General features: G+C 54.2%; 1 protein-coding gene across 1 annotated transcript; it reads right to left on the reverse strand.

Annotated features, from left to right (window-relative positions):
* Positions 1 to 1,098: 1,098 nt before the first annotated feature.
* On the reverse strand, positions 1,099 to 20,193 carry CD5 (CD5 molecule). The gene is made up of 11 exons (XM_025446373.3): positions 19,968 to 20,193; positions 11,146 to 11,184; positions 8,456 to 8,767; positions 7,963 to 8,025; positions 7,351 to 7,695; positions 5,060 to 5,353; positions 4,288 to 4,413; positions 3,519 to 3,572; positions 2,568 to 2,687; positions 1,938 to 2,029; positions 1,099 to 1,488 (listed from the first exon to the last, which is right to left on the reverse strand). Exons 1-10 carry the CDS (start codon positions 20,059 to 20,061, stop codon positions 1,941 to 1,943), a joined length of 1,536 nt encoding a protein of 511 aa, XP_025302158.3. The 5' UTR covers positions 20,062 to 20,193; the 3' UTR covers positions 1,099 to 1,488; positions 1,938 to 1,940.
* Positions 20,194 to 23,190: the final 2,997 nt, after the last annotated feature.

Here is a 23,190-nt window from a genome sequence, read left to right on the forward strand (position 1 = left end):
GGATCCTCTGTACATACTTCTATTCAATTTGATTTTCTCCTGTTCACCTGTCTCAGGTCAACTTGATCCCTAGTCCAGCTTGAAGGACCTCTGAGGGGACAGGAGTTCTTGCTCCCCAACGGCCCTCCCTGAAAGCCACCTCTCAGTTCCCTTTTGAGCAGCCCCTCACCCCTGCCGAGTGTAGGAAGGGGACTGGGTGCCCCTGTTTCTGGATCCCTAGCATGGTTGGGGCAGATCCGAGACTCGGGTTTGGCCACTGGGCTCTCCTGGGACTCTGGGTCCCAAGCAGGGGAGGACAGGAGGCCTGGTTGGAAGGTATTGGCAGAGAGCTGACCAGACTCTTCTAGCAAGCTACTGTCCTCAGATCCCCTGATTCTATGAACACCCCTACCCCATATCCTTCTAGTAACACCCCATTGCTCTTCCTGGGTTGGCTTCTGTAGCTTGGGCCATGAAGAACTGTTGCTGTCAGTGGAGACAGTGGCAGATCATGTGGAGGAAGGCCCCAGACCCAAGACGCCTTCTTAGGGAACTGGTGCCCAAGGGCTGACCTGGTGGTCAGATCTTCAAGCTCCTGTGAGATGTCCCCACTCACTCACCCTTCCTTCCTCACTAAGGACATCCCAGCATCACACGGTAATGTGTGTGTCTAGAGACAGTTTCCATTGGGAGAATGAATGATTTAACTTCCATGGACGTCCAGCCCTGTTCTCTGCCTCTCGGCTCGGAAGTTAACTGTGATTGGCTGAAACCACTTTGGCTTTGAACTTTAAAGTGCTGTGCAAAACCAAACCCCCACGCACCTCGGATTTGCTAGGTCCTTTCTTTGGCCCTTTCTTCACGGGCCCTGGGGTGGCATGGTGCCTTGGGGCTTGGCAGCCAGCAGTCCCAGAGATTTGGTGCTCTCTGTTAGGGCTTGGAGTGAGGGGCTGAGGGGCGGCCACAGAGGGAGGGTGCTTGGGCCCTGTGTCAGGCAGTGGCTGCCTGCTGTGCTGAGTGGCTCTGTTTCGGGCTTGCCAGCATCCCCAGAAGGGTCCAGAAGCTGGACCCCCGACTGAGGAGCGGAGGCCCTCTAGTTCGCAGGAAGTAGAAAAAGTGTTATTTACAAAGAACATATTAAAAATACAATAGAGGACCGGTTTCCCCTGCACTCCCCTATCCCGGCTCAGAGGGGAGCTCCTTCCTCACTGGGGTCAGAGTCTCAGAACCAATTCCTCCGGGTGCTGCTCCCCACATGTCTGATTTTGAGGGTTGGGGGATTCTTGTTTCTGGGCTATGCTCAACTCGGAAGGGCAGCCGAGCTGTGTTGGGGGTTTTCACTGGGCCAGGTTCCGGCGGCCCACAGCTCCAGGGACTTAGGATATGTCCGAAAGCACCCTTGCCTGCGTCCATGTTCTAGCTGGGGCAGAAATTATTTCCAGGCAGTAAATACAGAGTCGTCTCAGGAAACAGGTCTGCCTCTTGATGTTTTGTGCTTGGTACCTGGTTCTGTGGGGAGAGAAGGAAACAGGTCAGAGGAGGAAACCCTGCACCCTAGAGAAGGTTCAGGGAGGTGAGGATAGGCCCCAAGCCCCCGGTTTGATAACAGGGACAGAGGCTGTCCCTCTGGGCCAGGGGCTACCTCTTCCTGCTGGCAGCTCCACAGGGGTGTGAGTCCATCAGGAAATTCTCAGGGGCTCTTTTGGGCGGCCTTCTGAGATGGAGTTTGGGAGGAGGTGTTCAGGTTGACCATCCTTCTGCTACTATTGCCAAATTAGCCCCCATTACCAATATAGTGGATGTTTATATATATATTTTTTTGTCTATGAGAGTTAAGATGTACAGATGCCCCCATTCTGGATGGGCAGGGCGGGCAAGAGGTGAGGAATTGAGGGGCCAGGGCTTATCTGTAGGGCTGTTCCGGGATCCCAGGGGGCCGGCCAGGGAGCCCAACTCACCTTTCACAGTCTCTGAGCCCCGTGTAAATCGTAGTCACTATCGGAGGAGTTATCAGGCTGGGTGGAAACACGATTCAGGGCCCCTTCCAGAGCTGCAGAAAGAAAAGAGGCCATTTGCAGCAGGCTTACCCCACCAGGCTGCACAGAGAGAGCCCCTCAGAGCCCAGGGCCCCATGGGGTCTGAGGATCACAGGGGCTTAGGAGCTGGTGGGTGGCTTGACAGTCCTGTATCTGTTTTGATAAAAATCAGCCGGTGTTCACTAATGATACTGAACTCTGGGCTCCCTGGGGGCTTAATTGTTAGTGCCAGTCAGGGAACATTCAATTCAGGCCTCCTGCAGGTCTGCAAGGGATCCAAGGGGCCTCATTTACCATCTGGCCCACAAGGCCCTGCAGAGAAACAGGCCTGTTAGGTCACAGCAGTGCTGTGGTTTAATGGCATCTCGGCATATTCTCTCTAGCTGAGTGGCTCATGGTCTCTGGGGGGACAAGCTGAGGCCGGTTAAGGCCGGATCTGTTTCATACCACTGTCAAAGGGCAGTTAGAGCCCCCACTCCCCTGGGCATCCTGTGTCTGGGTGTGGCCTGTGCTCCGGCCTGCCTTGACCCTGGAAGCCTGGCTGCTGCTTACCTGCATAAGCAGAGACGTGGGAGTTCCTGGGAGGCTGGCTGTATTCATTCTCCACATGTGAGACAGCAGGGTTCTCAACCTGGGACCGGACGGTCGCCGTGTGGTTGCGATGGAAAGACACTGAGCAAATGCAGGAGATGGTGTCATTAGCCTTGCTGCTCTGTCTTCCTCTGCTCCTCCTCCCCAACAGGGGCCCGGAATTGAGATTTCTTGTTTCCATTGTAGGATGGGGGGAAGGCCAAGGGCACCCACACCTCCTCACTGCATCCCTCTGCTCCTTTCTTCCTGAGCAGGTGCATTCTTGCGGGGACTCAGACTTCCTGAGCAGCTTGGGTTTGGCCAGCAATCTGGCAGGGTGGGCCTTCAGCTGTCAGTTAGTCATTCATCAGGTATTTATTAGGCAGGGATTGGAACACAGGTGATAGGCCAGATACAGTCCCTCCTCTCCTGGAGCTGAGGGGCTTTATATTGTAAAAGAGACTTCACAGCACACCTTGATTTGCAAAAGGGAAGGAAGAACATGGAGTGGGAGAAGGGCCATGGTTCTGTCCGTTAGGGTGGTCTGGCTGTGGCTAGAGGGACAGAGGATGAAGAACGAGGGTATGGGATGGGCTAGCTGTTACAAAATGTTTTAAAATTGGCCTTTTAAAATTGTTCCATGAGAAAACGAGCTTGGACAACCTTTCTTGCAAAAATGCCCAATACGGTTCTAGTAAGTCCTGAAATAAAGAGCCGCGCCTCGTTTTGCTTACCTCACTGATTTCTGAATCTATGTGATGGTGGAATACCACCTGCTGACCCCTGTTGACCACAGTCCCACCTTAGATGAACTTGGTGGAGATCAGAGGCCTAAAGTAGCTGCTGGCTTCGTAGGTGGTCAGCAGAGAGCCGTTGACCCCCTGTGGACACTGGCTGGGGCTGAGGGAGGACTTTGCCTTCCGCAACACTTACTGTTCTGGTTCATTCCCGTCGGGCCAATCCACTGGCGCTGCTTCTTCTGGCGGACTGGGTGACAGACAGGAAAGGCACATGAGGCAGAGGCTGGGCAGGGATCATGGGAGGGAAGGATGGGGAGACTTGTGTGGGGGAAGGTGGGGGGGGAGGCAGGAGGCAGCAGGCGCAGCTGAAGGAGAGACTGCTGGACTTTGCCCCCTGAAATCCTTCGGGATCTCAGTTTTCTGACTTGCTCAGGAGGGTGACTGGGCCCATCTAGGGTGAAGGGGCGTGTTGAGGGGGCTGCTTGTCCAGGAGAAACAACCACGGGGCCTTAGAACCAGAATTAAGCCTGGGAGGGCAGGAGGGACCTGGGCGACACTGTGCACCTCCCGGTCTTCTCTTGGCCTCTCTAATCTCACTTCCAGTCTCTGCATAATTTTGCTCCGAGCTCTGCAAGGCAAGGATACCAGCCCCCTACATTCACAAGGCGCGCCCTCGCCCATCAGGTAGATGAAGAAACTGAGGTTCAGGGAGGAAGCGGCTCAGTAGCAGCCCCGGCAGGCAGTCGCTTGGGGTTGGAGCCGGGCCTGGACCCAGACCTGGAGCCTCGGCTTGGGGGGGGGGGGGCAGGTGTGCGCCAATCAGCGCTCACCGTATTCCTGCTTCTCTCTCTGTTCCCACCGGCGGGAGAGGGGTGGGCCGGGTAGGGAAGCCCAGATGCTCTCCTGCACACCCCCCCCCACAGGGGCTTGAAAGTGAGGGGGTTCGGGGCGCCCGCACCTACATTTCTTCACCAGCTTCCTGTAGGCGTGAGGACCGCACACGACCAGCAGGACTGCCAGGAGCACAAGGGCCAGGACGATGCTCATCACGGTGCCTGCGCCCAGGCCTGCCGGGTTTGGGTCCTGGCCTGGGGGAGGCAGAGGTCAGGGGGATCCTGGCTGGGAAGTGGGAACTGTCCGCTCAGAGGGAGGCCGCTGGCTCCCCCACCCCCCACCCCTTGCTCCTTGCAGTTCACCAGCATGTGCCAGAAGGCAGTTATCTACTGGCCTCTCCACCTGTCTCTCGAACTCTCTGCTACCCATTCATCTGTCTCCTACTGTCCTCCAGCTATCACTGGCCACTCTTGTTATCAACTATTTCACTTTCTACCCTTTGCCAGCTGCTTATAAGTGATCACCTTGCCATCGTATGCTAAGAGCCATCCACCCATCGGTCCACCCGTTCAGCCCTCCATTCATCTATTTCCTCTCTTTTATGCGTGATTCAATGACCGGTTCTCCCTTGCTCTTCTAGCTTCCATCCTGGAAGACTAGAAGACAGAAGGAAAGCTCCTTATCCATTATGACCAATCTCCTCTTTATGGTTCATGCTCATTGTTGTCTGAGCACAATTGCCCCCCTCCACCCCCCTTTGCCACCTCTCCAACCTTTTCTAGGACTCCGAGCCTCTGTCTAGGCCTGGAGCCTGTCCTTCAGAAGCACACTCACTGGTGAGGTCCTAGAAGGGAAAATCCAGCACTGCCCTCTGCCCACTGTAGGCTGTGGCCAACTCACATGTGACAAATACCCTTCTGCAGTAGGTTTTTCTCTCTTGAAGCTGGTGGCACTGGGACAGCTTCTCCTCAGGGCAGAAGAGCCCGTGGGAGGTTTTCTCGGTGGCATCCAGCACCCGGAAGGAGTTGAGTTTGCCGCAGCGCTGCTCCTGGCACACCTCCTCCCACCGCGCCGTGCCCTTTGCCCGAGGGACGTCGCACAGGACCTCCCACTGCCTGCCCTGGCGCACCTCCACAGAGCCTTCACACAAGCCGCTGCCCCCCACCAGGCGGCTCTGCACCTTGGGCTGGAAACCTGGAGAGGGGAAGCAGTGGAGGGCAGGTGAAAGGTTTGGGGGAGCTCTAGCCTACCCTGGCCTGGCTACTGGGGCCCCGTGTCGCTGGCCAACAGGGGGCCATGGCAGAGCCCAGCTCGTGGGGAGCTGGGGTCGCCTTCCTGTCTGTTCTTCCCTCCTTCTGGCATCTTCTGGCATTGCCCCCATCCAGCTCCTTCCCTGGCGTCTCCATCCTGAGATGTGACAGCATGGGTGCTCTCAGGGAAGATGCCGAGAGAGGGCAATGCTCACGGCAGCCGCTGGAGGGACTCAGTCCCCGCACAGGTGACAGTGAAAGAAGAGCTGTGAGAAACAGGCTCCACCTGGGTCCTCTAACCTTGGAGAACCATCCCTGGCCAGGCGGGAGGGCTTTTCAGAAAGGAAAAACTGAGGCCTAGTGACAGGAAACAGCTCCTGCCCCGGGTCCTGGTACTTCAGGGGTGGGACAGAACCCAGGATTCCTGCTGCCCAGCCTCAAGGGGTGGGCTTTCACGAGAGGACTCGGTTTGACAGAGACTGAATCCATTTCTGCTTGCCAGGGTGGGGCCTGGGGTGCACAGCTGAGGCCCACCTGTGCTCAGGTTAGAGGGGGCTGTGATCTCACCCATTTGGCCAGTTTCCAGAACATCCATCTAAAAGGCCTTAGTAAATTTTCTACTTAGAAAAAGAATTTCAAAGGCGAGCCCTTTTTGGGTCTGATTTTGCACGTTGTAGCCTGCAGGAGGGCAGTGGCGAGTGGGTCTGAGAACCAGACTATCCACCCGGCCATCAGGCCCAGAGAGACCCTGGGTGGGGGACGCTGGGCCGCTCCTACCTGGAGGAGGTGGTGTTTCACTAATTCATACCTGGCGTCCACCGGGCTAGGGGGTGGTTGCGGGGTGCAGAGGGAGTGGGGGTGGTATGCTTGCGGGGTAGCCCAGAGGTCCAGGGCAAGGCTTCCTAGATCTTTGCACACACACCCCGAGGACCTTGCTGAAATGCGCATCTGATTCAGTAGGTCTAGGTTGGACCACTATATCTGCATTTCTAAGCAGCTCATGTAGCTGGTGCTGCTGGTCTAGGACCACACTTTGGGTAGCCAAGGCTGGGACCACAGACTCTGGGGTGACGTGGCTTGAGTAGAAATCCCAGCTAGTGCTCTGTGATATTGGGCAAGAAATGTAACCTCTCTGCGCCTCAGCTTCCTCATCTGTAAAGTGAGGATAATAATAGCGCCCACCTCCTCAGGCTGTTGTGAAAATGAATGACCCTCCTGGGAAGGTCCCTGTCACCCAGGAAATGCTCGGTAAGTCGGACTTCGTATAGTCTGGACTCCACTAGAACCCTTCTGGTGATGGGAACCCACCCCTTCCCTTACTCTGACCTGCAGTCTCTTCCTCCTCCATTTCCCCAGGGATCCTGGTTTGGGGGTCCCCGAGAGCATCCTCCTTGGTCTTCTCTCCTCAGCCACACCAGATTCACCAGTCTTTTTGTTGTCTTTGTGTAGGAGCCTCCGCAAGCAGCTCTCTGGGACCTGCTCTGGTCTCCCTCTGCCCGCTGTGCAGGGGGTAGGGTGGGACAACCTCCCACTTGTTACCATTGCTCCAGCCTCCTCTGTCTCTGGGGTTTGCAAACTCCCCTCCTTCAAGGCTGGTCCCCTCCAAGTGCTCCACCTGCTCTGATCCTTGGCACAAGTCCTAATTCCCACCTAAAGAGCCTTCTCTCCTCTGTTCCCCCAAACCCACAAGGAGACCTTGCCTCATCCTGCAAGTCCTGTTGATCTCCCACCGAGCCGCAGCCAAGCTGGCAGTGCATCTGGGCTTGTTCTGGGTTACTTTGCGTGAGTATAGCTTCCCCCCACCCCATCCTGCCCTCTGTTTCCCTCCCATTCTGCTCTGCATGGTGCCCAGGGCCCTGTGCTACCCACAGGGGTTTCCAGGAACAGGTGTTGACTGATCATCTGGGGGCACCTCTTGGGTCCTCACTGAGTCTCACTCACCAGAACAGACAATGGCCAGAGCTTGGCTGCCCTCATAGGGCGATACTTTTCTGAAGCACTGCTCCAGGGAGGCACAGCTCCTGTTCTGGATCTTCCATCGAATTGGCAAGGGCTTGTTCTCCCCTGGATCTTGTGTCCTGGCTGTCTCAGCCTCTGGCAGAAGCTTTAGGAAAGAACCACACTGCAGGGCGGCACAGATGCGGTTCTCTAGGTCCTGGGTCCTGTCCTGGGTCCTGTCCTGTGCCTCATAGCTGATGGCACCACCCAGGCTGCCGTAGTAGAGCTCCACCACACCAGCACACCGCAGGGCCCCAGGCCTGGCCACCAGCTGCAGCCTGGGAGGAGCTGTGGAGGGAGAAAGAGGGGAGCGGGTCTGAGTACTGCCAGGCTGGCAATGGGGTCCTCCTTGCTCCAGGCTCTCTGGTTCCAACACACAGACGAATGAAAGACTGGCCAACAGCTGTGGGGGGTGGGGAGCTCCCAAATACTGCATAGGGCATACTTCTGCTAAACCTCGTCATGTTTACCTGAAGTTCAAATGCAACTGGGCATCCTGTGTTTTTATTTGCTAGACCTAGCACCCTGGCCCCAGGGACCTCAGAATCCTCTTACCTGTGGGCTCTGGAGTGGTTGTGGGTGGGGGGCTCGTGGGAGGAGGTGTTGTCTTCGGTGGCTCTGCAATGAGATACTCTGGTGAGGGAGGGGCAGGAGCCCTGGGAGGGGGCTGGAGATGGGGGGGTGGGAAGGATGCAGGTTGGGGGAGGGCTGCCCAAACCCGACGGTTTAGAGAAAGACCTGGAACTTATGATTTAAGTGCCACTTGTCCTACACACTGTCTCTAAATCTGCAGGGTGGGCAGTACCAGCCCATTTTACTGTCGGTAAAACGAAGGTTAAGAGGAGACAGTAATGTTAGCAATTGGCAGAACCAGGTTTTTGGCCTCTTGATCCCACCAGACAGGTGCCAACACCCCCCACCCCAGGTCCCCACCAAGGTATTTTTTTTTGGGGGGGGTTGTTATAAATCAGGAATGCCCCTCTACCTGCCTGCTGCAGCCTCAGATCCCAGGCCCCAGGCAGCCTCACCGGGGCTGCTGGCTACTCACCCTGGCAGATCAGGCCCAGGGGGTTGCTCTGGCTTGCCACACTGGTGTTGCAGTTGGAAAAGGACCCCACGTGTCCATGGCAGGTGATCGGTTTCTGGGGACTGTTGAAAGCAGGAAAGTAGGCCATGGCCAAGGCCTCCCCACAGTCCAGCCTCCGGCAGAGCTTCAAGGCCAGCCTAAGTTCCTCCCAGGGGTTTGGGCTCTGGCTCCAGCTCCAGCTCCGGCTGGACACTGTGTACCAACTTTTCCCGATGCAGACCTCCAGCTGGCCCTGGCACCGTGAGCTGGAGCCTTTCAGTCTCACCTGGAACTCTGGGGGGTCAAAGAGGTGTGTGTGTGTGGGGGGAGAGTCCTCTTCTTTCCCAGTCAGGTTCCCCCTCAGCCAGGCCACCTTCTGCCCCAGGGGCTGCCTTCCTGGCTCCTGTGAGCGTTGTGCTCCCTGACTCTTGGGGTCCCCCCAAAATCAGGCCCCAGAGGGTGGGGCTTGAGACCTCAGAGCCCAGGGGAACTCAGAGCAGCAGGCAAGGGGTGCTCAGCACCTACCGTCCAGCAGGATTGCTCCACTCATGCAGATTCTGCTTCCATAGAAATAGGGCCTGTCGCCTGTTTTTATTTTTCTTTCTGACTTTTCAAATCAATTTTGTTGAGGTAGGATTTAGACACAGAAACATTACTCATGTGTACTCATTGCAAGAGCCCTTGTTCAGTGGAACGTGACAAAGGCATGCCTTTCTGGAACCACCATCCCCTGGAAAGTTCACTTATGCCCATGTGCAGTCGGTTTCCCTGAATCCAGCCTCATCTGCTTCTGTTGCTAGAGAGAAGTTTTGCCTCCTCCCTAATGTTATGTACCTGGAATCACACAGCGTGTTTTTTTGTTTCTGTTGTTCTGTTTTTCTCGTCAGACTCCCTCGCCTTGGCATTTGGGGTTTCTCTGCATCATTGCATGTACCAGCTTCCTTTTTGTTGTGGAATGTCTCACTGTGTGGCTACGCCACCATTTGGTTGCTGTGAACAAAGCTGTGTGGAACATTCACAAGCTGATGTTTGTCTGTGTGGGCACGTGTTCCGTTTCTCTCGGGAAAATACTGAGGAGTGGAATTGTTGGATCATAGGTAGGAGTAGGACTGGTATGATTTTATAAAGCTCCATGAAGTCAAAAAGAAGGAAATATATTTGTATCTGCAGAGATTCCAGAAGGAGAGACAAGACAGGGATATACGTGGTTGTTACCTGGGGTGTTAGGATGCAGAAAGCACTGGGCAGATGAGAGACAGAAATGGAAATGAGATTCATCATTGTAGGGTTTTTTTATATTTTTAAAATTTTAAGCCAGGCAACTGTATTACCTATTCAAGATTTTATTAATTAATTAATTAATTGATTGATTGATTGATTGATTTTACGTGTAAAAAGCTTTGCCAAGTGATTGGGAGGTGGAGGTTTTCCCTGGTTGGAAACTTCTAGGCAGGCTACTTTTTCTTCTGGGCTTGGGGATCAGAGCCCAGGGCTAGGGCTTGGCAAGGTCACTATACCAGTTTGAGACAAAGAGGGGTTGTTGGGGCACCACTGGGTGGCTCAGTGGTTGAGCGTCTGCCTTCAGCTCAGGTTGTGATCCCGGGTCCTGGGATCGAGTCCTGCACTGGGCTCCCTGCATGGAGCCTGCCTCTCCCTCGGCCTGTGTCTCTGCCTCTTTCTATGTCTCTCATGAATACATAAATAAAATCTTTAAATTGGAAAAAAAAAAAAAGGGCTTGTCCAGTACCTGACATTGGCAGAGTGTTCTGCAGCTTTCCCTCCGGTGAGCCGACTCGCTGAATCCTCACCAGAGAACAGATGGTCTCCCCATTTTATAGGTGGAGAAATTGGGACTCAGAGAGGACAAGTCACTTGCTAGAGCTCAGAGCTAAGATGCCACTGCAGGCTTCCAGATTCTGGACAGGACCCGCCAAGGCCCCTGTGGCTCCTTCTGGCTGCATGCTTCATAAGACTGTCTAGCCACATTTCTCCCAAAAAACATTCAGCATGATGTGATCTCAGGAAATGTGAAAGAGTGAAGTCTGGGGTGAAATGAGTCTGGGAACTGCTGTATTAAGAAATATCAAACACATTTCTCCACGGCAGGACTTCTCAGAGGCTTTCCTAGGCTGGTACACACAATCAGTCTCCAGTGAGGGATGGTGTTGTCTGCCTCTTATCCAACATGTCCCATAAGCCCTGTTTGGGAAACACTAGCCTCTTAAAGTCCAACTGTGAAGGGAGGACGTGCAGCACACTTTACAACCTCGTGCAGTCTCTCTCTGTAGCCTCAGCTGCAAATGCATTTGACCGGGAAGATCTGGCAGGGACTAAGTAGGAAACAGGATTTTGCAGGGAGCATTTATGGGCCATTATGTTTTCTGTTCATGGTGAGTGGGTCATAATAATAATTATCATGATAATGAGCATGCGGGTGGTGCTTTATGGCCATCCAGGGCATCTGCCAGTGCACAGGCGTCCAAATGTGTATACGAGTATGTGGATGTGCGGGTCTGCATGTGTTGGGGCTCACGCTCTCTCTCTCTCTCTCTCTCTCTCTCTCTCTCTCTGGGGTGGAGTTCACTCTGGCAGGTCCCCCTACAGCCTAATGGAATCACAGTCCTGTCCCCTCACCACCCTCTGCTCCAGACCTCTGTCTGTCTCTTCCTTACCTGAGTCCTCCCAGTGGGCCCCCCCGAGGCAGGAAGTGACTGTAGAAAAGAGAAAAGAGGGTCAGGAAGTGGAGCCTCCCTCCTACCCCCCATCCCGCCTCATACCCACCCACAGCCTGAGCAGTGCCTCTTCTGCATCCCCCCAAACGTCGGGCTCAGGGGTAGGGAATGTCACACTATACATCAGAACCCCCAGGTGGGTCACGAAACCAGTTTAATGGGCTGCAACTATCAATTTTTCCCCTGTTTTAAAACTTTACTTTTTAAATGAGCATCAGTAACATGAATTTTCCTCTAGTGCACAGATCTATGAATGTTAACACATGCGGAGATCTGTGTGATCACCATCATAGTCAAGGTGACATTTCCATCACCGCCCACCTCAACATTTCCTCGTGCTCTCCCTTTGCAGTGATATATAGCTTTGCAGCCACTGATTTTTAAAAATTATGTGGTAATGCAACCATCACATTTTTTTTTTTTTTTTGCAAAACGAAATGGCTCAGAATAGAGAATGTCAGAATACACGGTTGGTTATGAGGTTTTGTGCATTTGGCTGCAGTGTAAAACTGTCGTGAGCACTGCTTTCAATCTGAAAAAGTTTGAGCCTCACAGTTGTAGAGAACCGGAGAAATGACCCAACATGAGAACCCCAGACATCATCTGCTACTTTCTAGTTATCCCCAACGCAGGATAAGAATGAGGGCAATTCATCTTAAATAGCTCAGCTTCCAGAGGAGAAGTCGAAGCTCAGAGATGGAGGGGCTGGCCCAAGACAGTGCAGCCAGGTGGCTCAAAGGAGTCAAGACCACAGCCCCGGTTAATGGTGGGTCGGGGACCTGGCCTCCCCTCTAGCATGGCTCCTGCCCAGGCCTGTTCAATAGCCACGGGGGCCCTTTGAGAAGTCCGGCCTCCTCCCAGCCCCGACTGACTCCAGAGTGGGAGGTAAGCTGGCTCACTGAAGGGATTGTCACAGAGCGGCCTGTGGCTGGCTCATCTGTGGCTGGGGGAGGACGCTGGATTTGGGTGGGCCTGGGCCAGGGTGGCACGCTCGCGTGGCTTCGGAGCCCCGTCCCATGTTTGCGGCTCAGCTTTGCCAGCCATGAAGTAGATGTTCTGATTTCCACCTTATGACTCCTGGGCTTGCTTCTCGATTGGCAGCCAGGACAGTCAGGGTGACTACTTTAGAGGGGAAATGACTCCATTTCAGTTGCTTTTGAGAAATTGTTGCTGTGTGTTAAAAAAAAAAAAAATGAAAATAGGTGTGCTTTAAAAAGCTTATTTTTGCCTGAGTGTTTTGGAGCTGGTAGTAGAATTTTAAAGGAGGACGTGCCCACAGTCAAGACTCCCTGGAATAATGCTGGCACCATACTGTGATGTTCTGGCATTGGTGCTCAGGGCTGCTGGTGCTGTTGTGTTGCTGGCTGGGCCTGGGGCAGGCCTGGGGAGGATGGCAGGCCCACGGGGGAGCTTTGCCAGCCTGAGATGCTTGGAGAGCCAGGGAAGAGGGCCCACGCAAGACCTTCCTATCCCCCCAAGTCACCATAGTCAAAATTCATTATTGATAGCAGCTATCAGTTATTGAGCACCTGCTGTGTACTCAGCACTCAGGGTGGCTCCTGATAGATTCCATTGTTAACCTTCCACACAGCTCCATGGTGTGAGTTGCATATATTCATGGTGTAGACGTTGGGAGAAGGAGAATGCCCTGTGCAGGGGGACACTGCCAGCAACTGGCAAGGCCTGGATTCAAACTGTGAGTCTGCCTTCCAAACCTGTGCTCTCTGCTGCCTGCTTGTGTCTCCCAGTGCCAAGTTTGGGGATGCAGAGATGAACACGGCCTAGAACCTGTCCCCCTGGTTTTTGAGTCTCCAGACATTGGAGCCCCTGGAGGCAGGGACCAGACCAGACCATTCTTGTAGATCTCACATAGGATGGCCCAGGCCCTCCTTAGAGAATGTTTCTGGGAAAGACTGAACAAGCTGGAGAACCAAGTAAAATTCCCAAAATGCTCTGTTGAGGAAGGGCATCTAGGTATCCCCACACTTTGCCTCCCTCTGGGTGCCTGATGTCCTCAGTGGAGCAGCATTTCCTGGCTCATCCCTCCTTCACCATCACCATCACTGTCACCATCACCACCATCACTATCACCACCATCATCACCACTACCACTATCATCACGATCACTATTACTATTAACAACACCATCACCGGCACCACCGGCACCGTGACTACCATCATTGTCACCATCGGTACCACCAGTATCATCACCACCACTACCATCACATCATCACCATCACCATTACTACCATCATTACCTCCATCAGCCTAACCATCACCACCACCATGATCAAAATTACCGTCAACAACAATACCACCATCACCATTACTATCAGCCTCACCACCATCACCATCAGCCTTACCATCCCCATCATCACCACTGGCAACACTTTAATTTTTTTAATTTTTTATTTTTTTATAAAACAGAGCTCAGGCTCTGCCTTTTTTTTTTTTTTTAAAGATTTTATTTATTCACTCATGAGAGACACAGAGAGATAAAGAGAGGCAGAGACACAGGCAGAGGGAGAAGCAGGCTCCATGCAGGGAGCCTGATGCGAGACTCGATCCCGGGACCCCAGGATCATGCCCTGGGCCGAAGGCAGGTGCTAAACCGCTGAGCCACCCAGGGATCCCCCTGGCAACACTTTAAGAGTTCACATTTACCCAGGCATTTGTATATGTTGACTCTCTCAAACTTCATTGCTCTATGAAGTAGGCACTATTGGGTTTTTTTTTAAAAAATTATTTATTTTAGAGAGACAGAGACAGAGGAGGAGAGAGTGTGTGCGAACAAGGGGATGGGCAGAGGGAGAGGGAGAGGGGGAGAGAATCCTCAAGCAGACTCCCCACCGAGCACGGAGCTTGATGCAGGGCTTGATCTCACCACCCTGAGATCATGACCTGAGCAGAAACCAAGAGTTGGATCCTTAACTGTTAGAGCCACCCAAGTGCGCCAGTAGGCACTATTATTTTGATCTCCATTTTATAGATGAAGAAGTGGAGAAAGATGAACTAACATGCTGAGCAGCAGGTTGCTGCTGGGGCTGGGACTCAAAGCCAAGCCATCTGTCACTCCTCCTTTTGCCAGTTTACTGCACGTTCATGGTGTGCAGATGTGATGAACAGGAATGAACTTGGAATTTCCTTCGGTTAGTGAAACACGCTGTGGGGAGACTTTTCCGTGAACTTGCTCTATGGTCCTGGCAAGTCACTCGCCCTCTCTGGATGTGGTTTCCTCAACTGTAAAACGAGAAAGTTAGACCCCGCGATCCCTCACCTTCCTCTTGGGCCAGGCTTCTCTGCTCTTCCTGCTGTATCTCAGAGGCTGTCAAGGGCCAGGGACCAGTGGACAGTGAGACGTGTGACTGCCTCAGAGCCTTCTAGGTGCTTCGTTCTGTCTGTCCAGAGATATGTTTAGGTTGTCATTGTCCACGACATATTTCCATTCTTTGAGCTTCTCCTCACAGGGGTCTGACCAAGAGCCTCCTTCCCTGGAACCCTGCAGATAACACTTAGGTTCTCTCTGAGACCCTCCGGGGCTGCAGCGAGGCCTAGCGGGTTGCAGAATCCGCAACCAGAGGCCCAGAGACCCTAGGGGACCGTGAAGCATGGTGTCCTTTGCTAACCTGCCATCCACAATCGCAGCCTAGCAGCTGGGGCCAGGAACGAGAATCCTCCAAAGGCTCCTCGTTCCCCTGCCCCCTCCCCTCGGAGCCGAGCCCAGAAGGAGTTCAGGGCCGAGAAAGCCCGAGAATGTGAGAAGGCATCTTCACTCTCCTGGCCTCGCTCTTCATCTCCCCATTTACAGAAATTTAGTCATTTTGACCCTACCTGCACCGGCGGGATCTCTGTGAGAAGTCCGTGCATTCCAGAAGGCACCCAGAGAGGGTAGGCACCCTCGTCCCTACCCGCCTGGTCCTCTTGTGTCCCCAACATTCCCAGTGATTCTCGCTTTGGTTCTCTGTGTGATAGCGCTGGCTGCATCAGGCCGTGGATGGGTTTTATTGGCTCTGCATGCTGCTTAAAATTTTTTTCAGTCAACTTTTAAAAATTAGGTTTCTTTGTGTTTTGTTTGGCTTAAAAAAAAAAAAATCCCGGGATCCCTGGGTGGCGCAGCGGTTTGGCGCCTGCCTTTGGCCCAGGGCGCGATCCTGGAGACCTGGGATCGAATCCCACGTCGGGCTCCCGGTGCATGGAGCCTGCTTCTCCCTCTGCCTGTGTCTCTGCCTCTCTCTCTCTCTCTCTCTGTGACTATCGTAAATAAATAAAAATTAAAAAAAAAATCCCAAGAGTGAAATGTTTTTGGAAAATAGGATCCTCGGGCCTCATCAGGCTACCTCCCCAAGAGCTCCCATGCAGCAACCTGTGGGATCTGGTTTGCCAGCACCCCTGAGGCCCCTTGCTGTCACCTTGTGTCTGGAGAGCTCCAGCTTCAATCTCATGATGGTTTCTGCCGAGAGACATGAATTTTCATGCCATATGGGATGTGCAGGATTATAAATAGCAGCCCGTTCATTCAGGTCAGGATCGGCACCAAAGGCACTTTCCAGAGATCTGCAGACGTTGTTTGGGTTTTGGAATTGCTGGAGAATGTTTATGGACTCGTGTTGGTGGTTCTACTTTGCAGTACTCGGCAGAGCCAGGACTTGGCCCAGGCTGGCCAGCCTCTGGCTCACTCCGACACTCCTGGGGCCCGTGAACATCTGCCTTTGCAACCACCATGTACTGGGAAGTGGAGACAAGGCAGCAGGGTCCCAGGGAGGGGCTGGGACATGTCTGATAGGAGCAGTGAGAGTGAACATGTGTGATGCTCCTACCTCATGCAGACCCCAGGGCAAGCTCTCGGCACAGGGGACCTGGACCCCATCCTCCCAATAGCCCTGCTGCAAGGGGCTGCTGTCACCCTGTTTCCCAGATCAGGAAATGGATGGACTTAGTGAGGTTTGGAAGTCAGATGTTCCAGCTTTTCCATAAACAACAAGTCCCTCTAATAGTCTGCAAACATCTCATCAATTCACAGCAAACACCACAGGTCGGACTGCCTTTTGGGGGGGGGCGGCGTTTTGGATTTTTCTTCCTTTCATCCTCTGATGAGAGGCTGATTAGAAGGTCAGAAACCCCCTTTCCTGAAACGGAGCTGTGTCTAACCTGAGTCTGTATCAAGGCTTTAGGAGAACAAAGATGGCAGAGGCCCCCAATTCTGTTTCTCGGCGGAATACCAGATGAGGTGATTGGTTTCTGATCGGGAGTCTTTTTGTGTGCAAAACATGCAGAGAGTCGCTGAGTTTATGCCAGGAAAAGCCTGGGGACTGGCACCCACAGAAGGAACAGCAGATTCAGACCTCTAAGCCTGCTCACGGGCCCTGCACTGACCTGTTGATATGAACAGATCCCAGGCAGGACAGCTGTCACAGTCTAAACTGTCGTCACCCTCTCACTGGTGCCTGCTATTTGCACGTATTTAATGCCACGTACGCATCTCCACTGTGACAGTGATAAGACCTTCATTTTGTTCGGAGCTTCCTATATCCCAAAGGTGTTTCCCCCCACAGCACCCTAAGGAAGTGCCCATGCTTATGCTCCTTTTCAGATCAACAAACTGAGGTTCAGAGAGGCTGAGCAACTTGCCCAAGGTCACACAGTTTGCTGATGGTAGAGTCAGGACAAGAAACCCCATCTCCATGACTTGACAGGGTCCTGTGGGAATCTACCACTGGGAGAACCTGGAGCCTGCTCACCCCAGGGTACAGGTAGGGGAACTTGAGGCCAAGGAAGGAAGGGCTCACTCTGGATGTCCCCATGGGAATCTGTGGTGGCGCAGGACCCTTTGCACTTCTGCCAGCCACCACTGATTTTCCATCCTGTCCCTACCACATGTGTCTCAATGATGTCCCAGGGGAGAGGGGCGTTTCAGGGGCCTGTGAGAACCAGACATGGTGATGATGATGATGATGATGATGATGATGGTAGTGTCTATGGAGGAAGTGACCCAGGGCCATAATCCCTCATCTGCAACTTAATACCCTAAACCATAAGTCTTTTCTAGTACACTTGGCAGGAGGGTATTTGCAGCCTTTAATGAGTCTCTCTTAGTGTGTGAATTCATGTTTCATTGAATGGGAATGTGTTTGATTAGGGGGTGTTACCAAGACCTCATTGGCGCATGATGAACACATAGTACATACACAGTATGACCCCCAATCTGGAAAATTCTGCCTCCTGTGGATGCCTAGCCCCTCTCGGGCCTGCCCTGCCTGTTGCGTGTACGCTTGCAAACCCCTATGGACCACGTCCCTCTTTTGCCTGCCTGGCTGGCTCTTTCCTGCATCTGTGTCTTAGAAGAGATGTCACTTCCTCCGAGAGGCCCTCCCTGCCTACGCAGCCCCTGGACTGGGCATGCTCCTCAGGGAAGTTGGCCACAGGGTCCCACCTGCTCTTGTGTTCTTCACTGCACTTACCACAATGCTTAGGAATTTGTAACTATTTCGGGTGCTTCCTCCATTAGGGTAAGGATTCCCGTCTTGTTTACTATGATCCCAGATGCTTTACAAGCATTGGGCATATAACAGATGCTCCATAAATATTCGTAGTTGGATAAATGAAGGTGTGAGTGACCCGTGTAAGAGGGCTGGGGAGAGGAGATTCGATGGCCAGGCTGGCGTCCGGCAAGACTCTCTACTAGGTCCGACCTCACTTTGTTCCCTCCGGACTCTGACCTTGGTGATGATGAGAGTAATAACTACTATGACCATCCGTGCTTACTGAGCACCTACTATGTGCTCTAAACCAGCATTCCTGCTAAAAGCTCTACATTCATCAATTCATTTAATCCTTACAAATCTCTGTGAGACATATGCTCTCAGTGACTTTGTCCTGCCCCAATGCTGGCTTCTGCAGTCCTGGTGGCCAGGCCTGACCCTCAGGGCTGTCTTCACACACCATTGATCCAACCAGGTGAGCCCCAGGCAGGCTGGGGTTGAGGGCAGCAACAGAGGGGACCAGCTGTCACACCACCCAGGCATGCCGTGGGCATCTGTGTGCCCCAAAGGTCCCCAAGTCACAATCTGGATGGCCAGCCAGGAGTCCCCAGCCCTCAGCAACCCTGCCCTTGGAGGGGACATGTCTGCAGGAGGTAGTTGTGATCTGCAGCCATTTCTCTATTTGTGGGAGTGGCTTTGGCGTGTCTGTATTTTTAGGGTACAGGGGGCCTCCATGAGAGCAGGAGTGCCGGGCTGGAGTTGGCCCTGCTGCTCACTAGCTGCTGTGCCCTGGGCTTTGCTTCTTGGCTCTTCTGGAACTCAGTTTCCCTGACTATGAAATGGGGGCAATGGGCCCACCAACCTCATGAGCTGTTGTGAAGCTTACAGAAGAAAGTAGCTTTTAAAGGTACTTTGTAAGCTGTGATCCATCGAACAGTGAGAATGTTCACTATCTACCAGTTCACACAAACACCGGAAAGCATGAGCTCCTGGGTTTCCAGATGGTTCTCAAACCCCCCGGGGAAGGTGCTGCCTTCCAGTCTCCCTGACTCTGGGCTCTGCTGGGATAGGGCAGCTGCTGGATCTGGCCAGGAAACTGGTCCCATGATGGGCTTCACTTGGGAGCCCCAGAGAACAGGACTCCATTCCCGTTCTCGGCGGGGAGCCTGGCAGCCTCCCTGGTCGCAGCTCCTTGGGAGGATCCTATCTCTAGGCCTCTGCCCTGGGGACAGACGGCATTTGGTATCTCTCGTGGGTCCATGTGAGAAGAGCTGTGTGAACATGTGTGCACCTGTGCCATCATCACATGCACGGACGGAAGGTAAACCTACATTTGGAGACATGTCAGGCCCATGGAAACACACACAAATATTTAAATACACACGTTCACATCTGCTCACACTACACACCAGCCTCTCTAAGAGGGACTGAGGCTCCCTGAACAGGCAGGCAGGTCCTAGCCCCTGGGTCCTTTCCCTGAAAATTGGGAAGCCGTAACACTTCCTTCTCCCCCGGTCAGGCATCTCTCTTGCCCACAGTGCCCTCCAAGCCCTTGAGAGGTGGTCAGACCTCATCCAGTTCACCTCTGCATATCATAAATGGGGAGACCGCCAGCTTCTACCAACTCCCCTCTGCTGTACAGGAGGCCCCAGGTTCAGCCACCCCTGGCCTTACCCCGGCCACCTTCTCAGAGGCCCGGGTGCTCCTGCACAGCCTTGGAGTCCCGGTTCTGAAGCCCTTCATCTGGGGCCTGAGTGAGAGCAGCCCCAGGGTGCACTCCACCCTGGCTGGCCAGCCTCCTGGGGCTCCTCTGGGACAGAGCTGGAGACTGTGGACTCAGGGTGTGTGTCCGATTCATGCTCAGCTGCGTTCTCAGAGGCAGCCCTCTGTGCCTTGGCCCCGTGTGCTCAGAGCATCATAGAACTGCCCAGGAGACAGTGAGCTACGTACGCCTGGGCGCATCTAGGTAAAGGCCAGACGCTCCAAGTGCCGTTGCGGGTGGGGGCACGGCAGAGGAAGCTTGCGCTAGAGGGGGGGCTGGATGACTTGGTTTCTAGGCTGAGAGTCTGATTTAGCATGGGGCCCACCTGGAAGGTGCAGGAAGACCTCCGCAGTACAAGAAAGAAGCAGAGCTGGGGGGTGGTAAAGGGATGGAAGGGACCAGTGGGGTGGCCCCGACCCTTCCTGATGCTCCAGAGAGGTCACATATAGGCCTGTGTCAGACCGGGGCGAGAACCGGCTTCTCTTCCCTTGCATCCCAAGTCCCAGTAGCCCAGTACTCACCCAGCACCCCCAGCAGGCACAGGGCGGCCAGCGGTGGTTGCTGAAACCCCATGGACGCAGCCTCCTTCTGCCTCAGCCTTGGCAAGCTCGGCATCCCGTGGGTGAGAGGAGTCTGGTCCTGAGTCTCCCTCTCGGGGAGGAGGGGGTGGGGCGGGCAGGCGAGGGCAGGGTACGACAGGGAAGCAGGCGGTGTAGGGCCTGCGTCACCTGTGTTTGAAGTCGAACCGTCAACTTCCTCCTGGTAAAACCATCTGCCCCAGTTTGAATGGCAGCCCTGGCTTCCTGGGCCGGGGCAGTACCCCTACCACCACCTGACGCCAGGACAGGCCCCAGCTGCTGGGAGGGAGAAGGCCCGGCCCCACGGGTGGGCCGGAGGGGTCTAGGGGGTCGGGGACAAGGCCATCAGGCAGGGGGATCTGCCGAAATGGCCCCCACCGAGCTGTGCAGAGAGGTGAGAGCCGGAGGTGAGGGTGCCACCCAGTTCTTGCCACAGGCATAGCGTTGAAAAATCAGATGAAACCCGCGTCTCCCCTTCACGGGGGTGAATTGGGATTTTACCAACAAGCACAGACAAGGGCTCCTCTGTGAACGCTTGGCTCATGTCAGGCTGTGTGTGAGTGTGAGTGTGAGTCATTTCTGTGTTGACGATGTGGTGCCCATGTCAGTACGAGTGATTTCTATGTCGGTGTGTGTGATCTCCACGTCGGCATGTGTGTATGATTTCCACGTTGGAACGTGTGATTTCCTTGTCCGCATGTGTGGTCTTGGTACAGCTTTGCTCTGACAATAGCTTCAACCTCTGACCTGGTGAGGAAAAGGCCTGGTGGCTGGGTTTCTGTGAATTAGCAGGCGGAGACCTAGCCCAGGAGAGGGGCTGTATCCCTAGGCCTGGGCCAGGCATAGCCCCTCTGCACTCCAGGACAGCGCAGACCTAGGACCAGGCTCCTTGGGGCTGCTCATGATCTGAGCTGCACCAGGAGGCATGAAATGATTCAGAGGCACATAGTTGGCTGTGAACAGTGTGAAGCACGGAGTGGGTGTGAAAGCCTCCCAGCCACACCCTTCCCACCCACTTCAGCAGCTCTGGCTCCTGGGCCCCTCCTTCCCTGGCGTCCTGTCTCCCCTGGGGGAGTTTCTGGTGCTTGCATCTGCTCGCTAGAGGCAAGAATTGAGGCCAGATCAAAGACTGCAGACCCCCATGACAGCTGTAATTGGGACCCGCTGACCGCCTCAAACGGGATTCTCAGGGCCCCTTCCCCTCCTCAAGAGCTGATGCTGCTTTAGATCAGCCAGCCCTCTAGGCCCTGCCCCCTGCCCTCACGTCCATCTCTCCTGTCCTGAGACTCTGGAAATCCCAGACTTTTCCTTTTTTTTAAAGAGAGAGAGCGAGCAAACATGCATGCAAGAGTGGGGGCAGGGGATGGGGGGAGGAACAGAAGGAGGCAGAGGGAGCTGGAGCATCTCAAACAGGCTCCACACTCAGCACAGAACCCGACACAGGGCTCAATCCCACAACCCTGAGATCATGACCTGAGCCGAAATCAAGAGTCAGACACTTAATCAACTGAGCCACCCACGCCCTAAAATCCCAGTCTTTTTATCCATTAATTAATTCATTCATTCAACAAAATTTCACCCGAGGCTAACCATAGGGATGCAGAGATGGGCCAATGCTCTGCTTACACGCTGAGGACCCCCCTGGATAATTTTTCTCTCAAAGACTCAGTGATTCAAAAGCCTTTATTGGTCACACTAGCCCCATATAGCAAGTGGTCTTCACACAGGCCTGGTGACACTTGGTTTATGTAACTACACCGTGAAAGGGAGAGGGATTCCTCTGAATGCCGAAGTGAGCCTGGGGTGTGGCCTCTTTTATTTTTCCCAACCATCACGGGAAGTGGGCAGTGTTCTATTTCACAGATGAGGGGACTGAAGCTCAGAAAGCAAAGTCCTTGGCTTCCGGAAGCCAAGACTAAGATTTGAAGCCATGTTTCTCCCTCTTCAAACCCCTGCCACTCCCCTCCCTGCCCTCATGGACCAAAAGAAAAGAAAACAAGCAGAAAATTTGGCTTCTTATGTGATCCCGGGTCTTATCACAGGCAAGGGTGGAGTTTCTTATCCTTTTTGTTCTTTTTTGGAAAATAGAAGGCAGCTTAGGGCCTTGGGGCTTGGTCTCTGCCCCATCCCAGTGGAGGGAGCCTCCACCCAGGCCTTCCTCCCTCCCCCAGGCCTAGTGGGCTCCCTCCCAGGCCTTGGGCCTCATCCTGCCTTCCCCCTGGGTGCCTATCCTGCCTCCAGGCTTGCTGTCCCCCACTCAGACCCCAGATCCCAGGCGGGAGCTTCCTGTTCTCATCACCACACTTTCCATGACACAAGAGGAAGTCAGCTGAGCTGGGGCCGGGTTTTCCAAGCAGCTCAGCCAGTGTGGGGCCAAAGGTTTGGGGCAGGGAGGGGGTTAGCAGCCCCCAGGGCCCGGGTGTCAGTACATCCCAGGCCTCTGCCAGAGAGACACCTGCCTGTGCTGCCCTGGGCCCACACCAGGTAACCCCGGGGGCGTGCATGCATCCTTCAGCTGCTCAGTCAGGCTCTCTGGGCTCTGCGACTCTCCAGCACCCCCAGAATTTGCCCGGTTGCCAGTGCAAAGGGGCCACGGTGCGGGTAGATGGGGATGGGAAGGCAGAGGAGCTGAGCACTGGGAGGCAGGTAGGAGGGACAGGAGAAGAGAAAGGGGGCCCGGAAATGTGCCCAATGCCTAGTAGGACCTCAGTGTTTATTAAACGAATGAATGAGTCTCTGGGATGGTTGCCAAAGACCTCAGGATGGCCTCAGGATGGCCGGAGGAGATCTCGCCTCTGCTCTGTGAAGGGTGGGAAGAGCTCTGCAAGTTTGTAAAATGACCTGAATGCTTGAAAACCTGAACTTGGCAGCTTGGGGTGGGGGTGGGGCACCCCGAGGGGAGCAGGCTTTTCAGGAGCACCCCCTCCAAATCAGGAAGTGCACCTTTCCCCTCAGCTTTGCTCCTTGTCAATCAAATCACTGGTGGAGGGGGGATAGTAGGGGGAGGAGAGGAAAGTGGGACCTGATGAGATCAGATTCTGGTTCTGAGGGACAGCTGGGGGGTATGCAGGTATGGGGAGGGGCTCTGGCCCAGGCTGGCACCTGCAGGCAAGTCCCAGCTCTGCCCCAGATTGCCAGGTGGATGCTCAGGGCCTCAGGTGACTTG

This window comes from Canis lupus, chromosome 18 (genome assembly GCF_003254725.2).
Source record: "Canis lupus dingo isolate Sandy chromosome 18, ASM325472v2, whole genome shotgun sequence".
Classification (NCBI taxonomy): Eukaryota; Metazoa; Chordata; class Mammalia; order Carnivora; family Canidae; genus Canis; species Canis lupus.